Raw genomic sequence first — 12523 nt, 5'->3', positions numbered from 1 at the left:
CAGCTCCTGGGTTGGCTACTGCTGCTTCCCCACACATTTCACCTCTGATTCAGCTCATCCCCTCTCCTGTCCACCCACCAGCTGCCATTTATCAAGGCTTCTGAGCTCAGAAGCTCATAGTACAGAGCAGATGTTTGACAGTGAGGGCTGGCTAGGATGATGGGTGGGTGATTACTGTGCAGCACCGTCCACCTCCCTACACTCTTCTTCATGACTTCAAGTTGTGGGGTAGCAGGATGAGCAGTGACTCAGCTCAGAAGTCAGGTGAGAACTTCTAAGCCTGCCTTCCAACATGAGCAGCTTAGAGATGGTACCTGGCTCCCCCGCTTGCATGGCTAGATTGAGCTTAAAGGCAGGGAGCCTCTTACCTCTGCAGTACCACGGCCCATGGGTTAGCCTGGTATAATCTTCATTCTGCTCCACCAAAGGAGCCAGATTCTCTCTCCTACAAGGACAGCAAATGCCACCCAGCCGCTGAGGGGTATATTAGCAAACACAGCCTTGCAGCTCTCTTTAAAGAGCTGTGGGAAGTGCGCTCATTTTCCTAGCTTGATGTTTAGCTCCTCTTAGAGCTTAGTCTGTAATTTCTATAGCATTTCAGTAGCAGGTCCAATCTGGAGAAGTTCTGAAGAGATGCTAATGGAACTCTGAGGAAATCAAGTCTTTGATTAGAACAGCTGATGGCAGGGAACAAGATGTCATACAGATTCTAGCTTGTTACCTGCTCCTGGGAAATCTGCACAGGGTTTCGGAAAACTGTCCAGAGCACAGTAGGGTAGCAAGGAGGTGTAGTCAGGGACCCTTCATAGCGGTAATACTCGCCAGGGCTCTCAGGCAGAAGTTCTTCAATGTTGAAGCCTGGGATGAGCACTTGTTGGCCTGGGGAGACATGCTGGGTGTGAGGGCATCAGCCTAACTCCTGAGAGAAAAGGCACAGCTAGGCACGGCAGCAGAGCGTAAACCTTCAGAGTCACATCCCATGAATGTGCTCTTTTCTGGGCCACCTGACCAGTGTCCCAACATGGCCTGGCAACTTGCTGCTCTTAATGCCGTGAACACCAGTAGCACCTACCCCTTATGCTGTTATTCTCAAGATGACACAGGGATAATCACATTCTGTGTAACGGTGAACGAATAAGTAGCCAACGCTGCTTACCTTTATACTTGACGTGTTGAAGATGACTAAAGATCTTGTCATAGGACGGATTGACAGAGCCTATCTGCAACAGACATCAGACAGGTTGAGCCGGGACAGAGTAAGATAGGCTCAGTCCACATTGACAGTTGCCATCAGAGTGGATGCCTTCCCTGAGGATCTGCCTCACAAAGAAAAGTTAGGATAGTGTTCTTGACCCTTGGCATCAAATGACAGCTAGTTTTAGCTTAAGACGCCAGGTTTGATTGTCCCGGTATATAAGGTATGTTCCTGGTTATCTGATATGAGCCTGGTAGACTACAACCAGTGCATTTAACCTGAAACTTAGAAGAACTTTGAGTTCACAAAAGCCAAACCAAATAAGTTAGCACACTGGGAAATGGGAACATGTTGCCTCATTGGAGGAAAACAAAGCAAGCTGATTAGAAGTCATTCCTTTCTTAGCCCCCCACCCACACCAAGTTTTTAAGATAAAAATTTTATATATAGCCCATGCTGACCCCAAATTCTCGGCAGTCCTCCTGCCTTGACCTCTAACCTGCTAGGATGACAGGCATGTCACCACACCAGGCTCAATCCTCACTTTCCAAGATTAAATAATTCATTCCAGAATGGCGTTTGGATGCTAGGTGTTGTATGTGTGGTAGACACATGTGATGTGATGGCTCAGCATGGATCCCTATACCCCACAGGCCCTCCCCAGTGCCATACCATGCAGCAGGGCTAGAGATGGGGGCTCATATTTCTAATGTCACAAAAGGCATGTCTTGTTCAGCTGCCTTGATATAGAAAAAGCTTCCTTTGAGAAAAGAGAAGAAGCTTCATGGGGAACATACCCTGCTCTAGAGGCCAGGCAGGGCCACCCAGGAACGCTCACTACAGGCTGCTGTGCACAGAACACATGCCTGGTCCTGACACCTTCTCTGCTCAGACTTTATGTCAGAAGCCCTCTAAACACACCATACCTCAATAAGAACAGCAAGGACAGCGAGCCCTTCTGACTTGTCACTGGCACTGCCGAAGTCGGAGTACAGGTCTGAGTTATAATGGACGATGTGCAGCTGCAATAGGAGAGAAGGTACCTATGAGGGAACAAGTGACTCACGGGAACCTTCTGTTTCTGTAGAAGACTTGAACTAACCAGAAAGATGGACATCTGTCTCTCGCCTCTCCCAAAGAACTCATCCCCTACCCTTACCATCCCTCCCTAGCTTTCTCTTTTCCTCCAGTCCTTTATAATCTCAAGCCAGGGCACAACCGATCTTATTCACTGGACCTCTCATGTCTGCTAAGGCACCTGGAAAGTAGCAGAGATACAGTAGGCACGAATGGGTGGGTGGGTCTTTATGTTAACTGTTAAAAAGCTGGGCACTTTGGAGCTCTTCTCCCTTCAGTTTTTTTTTTCCTGGAGCCTGGGGTCAAGTGGTCTCCTATAACTTGGTATCTCTGTAGTTGATCTGGAAGCAGTAGGGGTGGGGAAGGAAACCAGTTGCCGGCTACAACTTAATCATAATTGATAATGCACAAAACACTGGCGTTTATCCCTCAGGCAGATGAAATCATAGCATGGCTTTTACCAACTTAGATTTGTTTGTTTGTTTGTTTGAGACAAGGTTTCTCTATATAGCGTTGACTATCTTGGAACTCACTTTGTAGACCAGGCTAGCCTCCATCTTGAAGAGATCTGCCTGTCTCTACCTCCAGAGTGCTGAGATTAAAAGGGTTCGCCACGATTGCCTGACCTTATCAGCCAGATTTTAAGTCTATAAAACAAGACTTTTTAAAGATAAATCTTCTCAAAATAAAATCCTAAACACTGACATTTTTAATCAGATCAGAAACTAATTATTAAGGCAAAGAGAAGTTTTCGAGATGTCCTAGATTTAGAAAACCTAGGCACATATTATGGTCATTGTTATTATATATTCTGTAATGTTTAAACCTGACTTTTGATCCTAAAGACCGTGTCACCTAGCCTTTGGAAGACTTTGTAGTGGGTAACTCTTCATGCAAACACGTGCACTTTTACCCCATGCCCCAGAACTATTGCATATCGAGATTTTATCTGGATATCTTTTTTTCCTAGTCACTCATCATCTCTCTCTTTAAAGGAAATTCAGCATAAGGTCTATTTTTAATGTCATTATGTGGCCTCTACTGTTTTCCATTTCATTCTTTTTCTGTGTTTGGCTGTTTTGCCCACATGCCCCCTCTTTCTGTGTACCATGTGCATGCCTAGTTCCAGTGTAAGTCGGAAGAGGCTCCTGGTTGGAGTTACAGAAGGTTATGAACTGACAGGTGAGGGCTGGGAATTGAACCAGCGTCATTTTGGGGGTGGCGGGCAGAATCTTACTGTATACCTTAAGTTGGCCTTGAGTTTGAAGTCCTCCTGCCTCAGCCTTTTGAGTGCTAGGAATTAAGGAATACAGTACCACACCTGACTTTCATGGTATTTCTTCTAAGTGATCATCTGTTAAGGCTTCTTTGGGGCTCTTAACTCACTGTCTTTCCATATAAAAGATGGCCTATCACATGGCCCACACCAGTTTGGAATGGTTTGGAGAAACAGAGAGATGTCTATTTCTCTAAATTACCCAAGATCCTTATTGCTTGACTTTGACCCTGTGATCTGCTTCTGCTTTTAATGTATTCAAACTAATTAAAAAAGAGGTAAAAATTAATCCAGGGCAGTGGGAGTTCCCTGGTGAGGGGCTTCTGAAAGACTCTTCTGTAGCCCCCAGCCCTTAGAACCACTACTTCAAAAAGATTCCATACACAGACCTGGCCAGTTAGGGGCACCTGATGCTTTTTCTTGAGTATTAGCACTCAGGACCATCAGCCTTGTCTAATGATTAGCTTAAGAGTAGAGAATGTAACAATTGGTAATATTTTAAAAGATTTTCTTATTTTTTTTCGTGTCAAACCAGGAGAGGAAGAGAGGAAGAGAGAGAGGGAGGGAGGGAGAGAGAGAGAGAGAGAGACAGAGACAGAGACAGAGACAGAGACAGAGAGACAGAGGAAGAGTGGAAGAGTGGAAGAGTGGAAGAGCGGAAGGAAGAGTGAGAGTGAGGAAGAAGAGTGAGAGAAAAAGATTTTATTTTTATTTTAGTTAGGCATAGTGGTGCATACCTTCAGTTCCCGCATTCAAGAGGCAGAAGCAGGAGGATCTCTGTGAGTTCAAGGCCAGCCTGGCCCACATAGTAAGATCCGGGTCAGTGAGGGCTACATAGTAAGATTCTGTCTCAAATGTTATAAAGATTGTGTGTGCATGTGTGTGTGTGCGTGTGTGTGTGCATGTGACTGCGGTGTCTGAGGAGGCCAGAAGAAGGCATTAGATCCCCTGGAGTTAGACTTACAGGCTGTTGTGAGCTCCCAACATGGATTCTGGAAATCAAACTCATGTTGTCTGTAAGAGCAGTATGCTGTCTTAATTGCTGAGCCATCTCCCCAGCACCCTGGAAATATTTTTAAATGCACAAACTCTCCAAGCCTACATCCTAGCTGCCACTTTGTTCTCCCAGGGGGAAGCAGAAGCCTCAACACTGCAATTAACTTGCAAGAAATTGCAGTTCTTGAGCTCCAAGGAAGGAAGGGTCTACTCCGAAATACGTGCATCTCCAATCATTCCGTTCTGCTGGGCCCGAATCACATCCCCTCCACACTCGTACCAGACCTATAATTAGCTTGAGACGTTAAGCAGTTCAGCAGTTGTGAACGGAGGAGAGAATGGTTGTGTCATTACTTACCCTGGGACCTGCTGGCCGATCAGCAGCGTTCACCTCTTCCTACTTATTTCCCTGTTTACACTCAGAGCCACATCCCCAGCTCAGACCTCTCGCCATCCCACCCCGTCATGTGCCCGTGGTACAGCAGGAACATTCTCCCTGACTTCTCACTCTCTTTCTGGGATTTTAGGTTAGAACCTCAAGGTGGCATGACACAGTGCTGTGCCCAAACCATTTTCAGAGAATCTCTAATCATCATGGTGCCCTCCACATCTTAATGCCAGTCACCCCCTAACCTATGGCAAACTGCAAGAGTAGCCCAGGTCAGAGTCCTCATATTCCCAAGTCCAATGATGAGGGAAAGGCGTTTGTAAGCACGCACGATGTGTGGAAACTGAGAAGCACGGAGGAGCAGATATGAGTAAGCAATGAGCTGTGGCAGCCAGGCACGCTGTGAGGTCTTCATCCGCACAAAGCGGGGGTTGTCTAGATGCATCCCACCAGGAATCTGCAAGGCCAGCCTTCTCAACAGCATCATACAGTGAAAGGAACAGGCAAACTCAGCGTGGCCCAACAAAGGAAGGGACAAAGACCCGGATAAGTGCAGGGGAGGGAGACCTTCCCGTGCTGTAGACAGAATAGTGGAGACAAAGGCTGTGAAGACTGCTCCATCCCAGTGGCTGTGGAAGGGGGACCCAGTGCTAGGTTCTCTCTGCCATACTGCCATTCACTCACCTCAGCAGCAAAGTGCTTCCCACTCACAGTGTGTTCAGAGCCATGGGGGTCATTGCGGTTCCCCCAGTGCAAGTGCAGCTGCTCCGCTCTGTACTGGTGAGGCTGGAGTCCCTGGATGTACATGTCTGAGTTCAGATTCAGTCTCACTGTGAGGAATAGAGAAGCAGCCTTCAGAGCCCTGGCCAGATCGCCCTGTTAGAAAGCAGGCCCACAGGCAGCCACTGCACAGGCACGGGTGGCTGCAGGAGCTAGGAGCAGACCAGAGCCATGGCACTTGGCCTCTTTCCCTAGTGCAACTCTAGTGACACCAACACCTTCACAGATCTCCCTGCAGAGCACCAACTCTAAGCCGATGGTGGGTGTTTTTACTTTTCCATGGATCAGGCTCCTGTCGGATACTGGAGCCTTCAGTGAAGAACTCTTCAGATTGGAGAATTACAGTGACAAGTGCTATTTAAGAAGCACTTACTGTACAACAGATTCTGATATACCAAGTCTGCAGATCTCTTCCAAATGACAACTCAAGGAAGTTAAAATTCTTACCCAGTCTGATGACTCACTAGTACCTGTGACGCCTAATCTTGATTGTCAGCTTAACTACATCTGGAATCAACTAAAACTTAAGCAGTTGAGCACTCCGGTGAGCATACTCTTGGTTGGATTATTAGATTGGAAAAACTTCCTTTGAACCTGGGCCGTGTGTGTGCGTGCGTGCGTGTGTGTGTGTGTGTGTGTGTGTGTGTGTGTGTGTGTGTGTGTGTGTGTGTCCAAGTCATGATTCAAATCCAGTCTGTCTGACTCTTAGTTTGTGATAACCCAGAATTCACCCTGGAAGTTTAGCCAATGAGCCATTAGGATCAGACCAATCTGTTCCCTCTCCCTCCCACAAGAGACATGGTTTTGAGATGTGCTGTCCACAAAGAATCACTGGAGCCAGGGCTTCCAACAAACTCCTACCCCCCCCCCCGCCACACACACACACACACGCACACACACACACAGTAGGTCAGGGATGTCTCACAGTCTCTTCCCAACCCCTTCTCCTGGGTGCTTCAGAGGATCCCCTCCTGGTCAGATGTCCAAGGAGACTCAGACCTGTCTCTTGAGGTCTCTCCCTTACCTGAATGGCCATCATTGGTTAGGTTCAATAGCTTTTCAACAGACACATTGTAACCTTGGAACTGGAGTGGTGCAAGGCTGGCATCATATTGAAGGATGTCACTGTGTAGGTCTATCGGGGACTGCAGGAGACCCCCACATGACGGGTACTTCTTGGACCAGTTCTTTTCCCCAGCAGGACCTAGGAGAGACTCAAGCTCAGTTTTCCACCAAGAATTTTTTTTTTATCTTCTATCATCTTCTAATCTGTCTACACAACAGTTCCTTATTACTTCTTTCCTTTTTCTTTGCATAGACAGCTGCACTATTCTGTAAGAGGCGAGTGTATGTGCTGGCCCCCTGACCTCCTTGTGGACCTCATCTAAGAGTGGTGAGGGTCTGAAGAAATACTCAACACCTTTGTTCATTGTAACCGCCATGAGGAAGAAGGGTCAGTCCTAGTCTTAAAGGTAAACTATTCAAGACCTAGAGATAGCAGCTTACAGACTTAGGCCTAGCAAACACATCAAAACCATCTGCCATTAAAGTGCTGTGGAGGATAAAAGACTAGAGTAACCCAGGACAGAAACTAGAGCCCCCCACCCAACCTCCACTTTATTCTCATTTTGACACAATACATATTCCCGCAACATGAAAACTGGTGTCATCCAACAGTACACCTCCTGACTGTTTAACATCTACTGTGATCCAGGAATTACCTAGGTCTTGAGGCCTCCATGTTGAACACTAAGGAGACATTATCCTAGTGGGGAAAATTTGATGAATCTAACTGTACGTCTTTGAGGCTGATCGATTCACAGTGTGAGGTTCCTGATAGGAAACCCTGGGGATACAGATTCCTGATATCTACATCTATGGTGCAATCTCAAAGGGATAATTGAAAACATTGCGTAATTATAGGCCTCAGACCACAAAGCCAAGCACGGCAGGGTTTTAACCAGAGGGAGCCTGGTAATACTGCAATTGAATTATTGTAATAAAACTGACAAGTCCTCAGTGAGGAGAAACAGGCTTAAAACTAAAAAGCATCAAGGCCCATGCTCTTGCTAAATATGGGCTAGCAGTTGCTCCTCTGTGAATGGAAATAAACATTCCATGATCAGATAAACCAGTGGTTCTCAACCTGTGGAACAAGGCACCTTCAGGGTCACCTAAGACCATCAGAAAACACAGATGTTTACATTACCATTCATAATAGTATCAAAATTACAGTTATGAAATAGCAATGGAAATAATTATATGGCTGGGGGACACCACAACATGAGGATCACCACTAAAGGCTCTCGGCATTAAGAAAGTTGAGAACCACTGAAAACTATGCTACTCCCTCAGGGGAAAAATCTTGAAAGAATGTAAATCTGTGTTTAAAAGATTATCTCCCATGGAAATTAAATGGGTTTTGAGGCTACTAGCAGACATTCCCCTAAAAGAACTGAGATCCTGGGAGACTATAAGGAGGAAATTGTCTAAACTGTGTCCCATGTAGACTCTATAAGAAGTTAAAGCCACATTAGGTATTTGGGGGCAAGAAAAATAAGTATAGTAAAGACAGCAGAGTCAGTGTGGGCAAAGCCTTCAGGAGAAACCGAAGTGAGAACACTGGACCAGGAATGCCCAGAGAACAAGACTGCAGTACCAACTGTCTCTCTGCCTTGGTGAGTGGCCATGGCCAGGTCATGTTCGCTCATGGAGCTACTGCCAACCTAGGTAGAAATGGCAGCGTCGGACACTGTGTTCTGGAGCGTCCCTTCTGGTGCCTGAGATCCGCGATTTAAGCACCTTCCCCTCTGCACCAGGCAAGTTGGAACGACTTACTGAGGCTCGTTCAAGTCCATGCAGCTCCAATGCATCTGCTAAGACGCCCAGTGGGAACCAGCTTTGGAAGTGAAGGCACAGGATGCCAGTGTCCCTGGGCTGCCTGGGGTGTAGACACCACCTGGCCCGGTCCTGACCTCTGTTGTTGGCACCAGTCGCAGGCCTGTATGGCAACAGGGTCTAGAAGGACCCTTTCCATCCCTCCCCCTTCTTTCACCATCAGCAGCACGGTTTGCTCCTTTTAAAATCTATAACGTTGACACAGCCAAGGGGAGACGATGAAAGTATCTTGTAGATGAAACACTGAGATGAATGAAGTGCCCTCAGGTAGACTAAGGCTTACTATCAGTTACCTGGCATGGATCACAGAGCTCTGCTGCCTTCTCTCTCTGGGTATTTCTCTGGGAGATTCTGTGCATCTGTTTCCTCCTCTCCCCCACATTCTCCTTGGAGGCAAGGAGTGTCTCGCTCATCCCCACATTTCCTACAGTGCCTGGCACACAGCAGGTCCTCACATGTTCACTAATTCTCCCACCTGTTTCCGGCTCATTTTTCTCTAAGGGTACCTGATTACCTGTTTGAAGTCCCCACATGCTGTTTTTCTCTTCAAAGAAGAATTAGAGCTAGTTATGGTGGTACGTATCCAGAACTTAGTGCCACTTCAGTTTTTCTCCCCCACTATGTGTGTGTGTGTGTGTGTGTGTGTGTGTGTGTGTGTGTGTGTGTGTGTGTGCGCATGTGCAGGTGCATACATACTGTAGGCTGGCTGGCCTGTGAGCTTCTGGGGAGACCTCTTTTCTCTGCCTTCCATCACAGGATAGATTTGTTGGGATTACAGGTGTGTGCCACGTATCATGGGTCCCGGGATATGAACTTGGCTCCTCAGGCTTTCACAGTTAGCACATTTACCCACTGGACCATCTTGCCGGTCCCCTGCAATCCTAGTACTTATGAGATGGATGCAAGAGGACCAAGAACTCAAAGCCAGCCCTGGCTACATAGTGAGTCTAAGAGTAGTTTGGCTAAATGAGATCCTGTGTTTAAAAAAAAGAATATTTGAAAATGAGATCACTTGTTCAGGTTCAGAATCTCCCTTTCAGCTTTCAAGTTCATCTGTGTGAGGATTGGTTCTGGAAGGCTGGGACTCCCTGCTGAAGAGGAGACCTGCTTTCCGTCCTATGCTGTGGGATGTGGCCTGGTTACTATGACTTCACAGAGTTCATAGACACCGCCGCCACCACCACCACCACCACCACTTATGGCCCTTGCACAGCTGGGGACGCTACCATTCAGCCTCATGACTTTCTGGCTTGAGAGAGAGATACATGGCTAGGTATCTATCTACCCAACCAATATCAAATACGACAGTAGAGACTCTGCCATTGCCCTCCAGTTTCTGTCCAGACCACGTGACTTGCAACCACACTAATCCTGGGAGGGTCACTGAAAGCTATAAGTTCTCAATGGAGTCTCAGCTTTCACAGTCTTTTTTTTTTTTTAAACCTGAGACAATGTCTCATGTGTCTCAGGCTGACCTTGTGCCTCTGCCCCCATCACTCCAGTGCTGGGATTACAGGCGTGCATCATCATGCCTGGTTTATGTGGTGCTATGGATCAATCGTTCTCCCAACCAAGCTACACACTCAGCACCAGCTTTCAGACTCCTGACAAGTGCTCTTTGCCAGAGAGCAGCTCCTCTAAACACTGGCCATTGCTTTAGGTTTCCACAGTACCTCTTCCATTGGTGGGACTCCCATCCCCATCCCCCACCCCATGATCATGAAGGAGAGAACGTGTATGTCCCAAAGCTTGTTTTCCCAAGTAAAAGCAAGGCATTGTTTCTTTATAGTTCACGAATTTCCCTCCTGGTAGCAAAAAATGGGCAGATCTTTGTTTTGAACTATAACATGGCACAGCTCAAAATGTCTCTTATGACTTCTGACTGGGAATTGTGAGGCCCAGGATACAGGACCTACATTATCTGAGGACAAGATTACTTGTGTAGGGAAAATTTCAAATATATACAACAGGAGAGAGCAATAAGCAAAGTGAACTCCGTGTCACCTAGCTGTGGTGTGACAATTTATGAGTTCAGCCAGTCCTGTTTCATCTTCTCTGTCTTGTCTGCTTGGACAACTCTGAAACAATCCAGGTTGATCTCCTCTGCCTGTGTCTCCGTAAGCTTCCCTAGCCATGAGAGCTCAAAACAAAAGCTCAATACTACTGTGGCCCCTGCAGAGTTAAGTTAGAGTTTAATATTACCAAATCCAATCAGCATTCAGTTTTAGAACCAGATCATTTCTTTTTTTGTCAAGGAAGCAAAGTAGGAGTTTATGAAGAAATGGTGCTAACAGATTTATGTGTGGGTGTTAGGGGACAGAGAAAGGCACTCGGGAAAAGGGTGGCACAGATACAGGTACACACTTCCAGAGCAACTGGTATTTAAGTGTCTTAATATCAGCCCCAGATACATTGGTGGCTTCTGAAATCACATTATTCGAAGGGTTTCTAAGAGATTTTCTTTCTTCTTTTAGTAAATGTGATCATTGGGTGGGTTCTAAAAGTACTGGGCATTATAAGCTGGTAGGATTAAACACAGAGTTCATAAGGGACTATGGAATCTTTCCTAGGTCTAAGTAACAAAGAAGTCCAGACATGCTTTCACTATAAGCAGGGTTCATACTCATGCTTGTAAGATTCTTGTAAGAAAGCTTATAAGAAAGTTACGACTGGGAGAGGGTGAGGTTAAAGCCAAAGGTCACGAGCCAGTGAGCAGCTCTGTGGGGAAAGAGCTTGATGACAAGCCTGATGACCTGAGTTTGATTCCTGGAACCCCCATAAAGCTGGAAGCAGAGAACTGACTCTACACATGTGCACATCATGCACCACGTGATAGTTTTTCAAATCCAAAGGTCATATATTATTAGGCTTTAAGGGTAGTTTATTGCTTTTAAAGTTTTATATATTGTGTATGTATACACACCTGCTGTTCATGCCTGTGTGTGTGAACATGTGTCACGGAATGCATGGGTAGTCAGTTCTCTCCTTCCACCATGTGGGTCCCAGGGACTGCACTCAGGTCAGCAGGCTTGTTAGCAAGTACCTTTACCTCACAAGCTCTTCATTCTTCTTAGCGTTCTCTTAAACTATTATTATTATTATTATTAGCAGTCTGGTGATTAAACCTATGGCCACATGCATGCAAGTCAAGTTCACTTATGACAGATCTGCAGCCCTTGCCTCTGCTATTTTAACACTCTTATTTGCAGTGTCCCTATAGAGAAGAGAATATGTCTCTACATTTACAGTGAATTCTAGTAATGCTAAAATTCTTGGCTCTCAGCTGAAAAAAGGTTTCAACCAGTCTACAGAGAGGGTTTTTTTCTCATCCTTTTGATCTCCCAACTTCCCCATTTCCCCATCTTTCTATCCAGTCTCTTGAGATTTTGGCCCCTTATTTTTAGGGTTTGATGATAAGATTTTTGAAACTCCTTCACTATTGAACAGGAATACATCCTGCTAGATCCTGCTTATCCAGAACCTAAAGTCTAGACCTGCCTTCCCTGAGGGGGAGGACATGAGACAGTCTTGGCCTGGAGGATCCTCATCCTATGGAACTCAGTAATGCTTCAGGGTCATCTCAGGTAGGCCCCTAACAGCAGTGGCAGTGGGAGACATAGCCTTCTTCTGCATCCTGTAGGAGCATGAGTTCTTTAAAGATATCTACTCAGGTGAAACTACGGGGTTTTGACTGAACAAAGTTATTTCACTGTGAATCAGGAAGCGAAGTTGGAGTTGACAATGAAACAGTTTTAAAAGATAATCCAAGTATGGATGTCAGGAGGAGGGAGAAGGACACTTAGGGAGAGGATGCATATATTCAAGACCTTGGTGCAGACTTCATGGGAGAGTTACAAGTTTTTTTTTCTTCTTTTTTCTTTTTTTCAGAGCTGGGGACCGAACCCAGGGCCTT

At 46.1% G+C, this 12523-nt stretch overlaps 1 protein-coding gene across 12 annotated transcripts in view; it reads right to left on the bottom strand.

Moving 5' to 3' along the window:
- The window catches only part of Ca12 (carbonic anhydrase 12), a 55620-nt gene that overhangs the window by 13869 nt on the left and 29228 nt on the right, over positions 1-12523 (bottom strand). For all 12 annotated transcript variants that reach the window (XM_087562807.1, NM_001080756.2, XM_087562808.1 and 9 more), the window contains 5 exons: positions 6737-6916; positions 5617-5762; positions 2122-2217; positions 1157-1220; positions 722-879 (listed from right to left, as the gene is read on the bottom strand). In XM_087562807.1, the coding sequence (XP_087418933.1) occupies positions 722-879; positions 1157-1220; positions 2122-2217; positions 5617-5762; positions 6737-6916 (644 nt within the window). The remainder of the gene's footprint in view (positions 1-721; positions 880-1156; positions 1221-2121; positions 2218-5616; positions 5763-6736; positions 6917-12523) is intronic.

This window comes from Rattus norvegicus, chromosome 8 (genome assembly GCF_021556685.1).
Source record: "Rattus norvegicus strain SHRSP/BbbUtx chromosome 8, alternate assembly SHRSP_T2T, whole genome shotgun sequence".
Taxonomy (NCBI): domain Eukaryota; kingdom Metazoa; phylum Chordata; class Mammalia; order Rodentia; family Muridae; genus Rattus; species Rattus norvegicus.
Note: the sequence above shows the minus strand (reverse complement) of the source record. Positions and strands in the feature narration are given on the sequence as shown.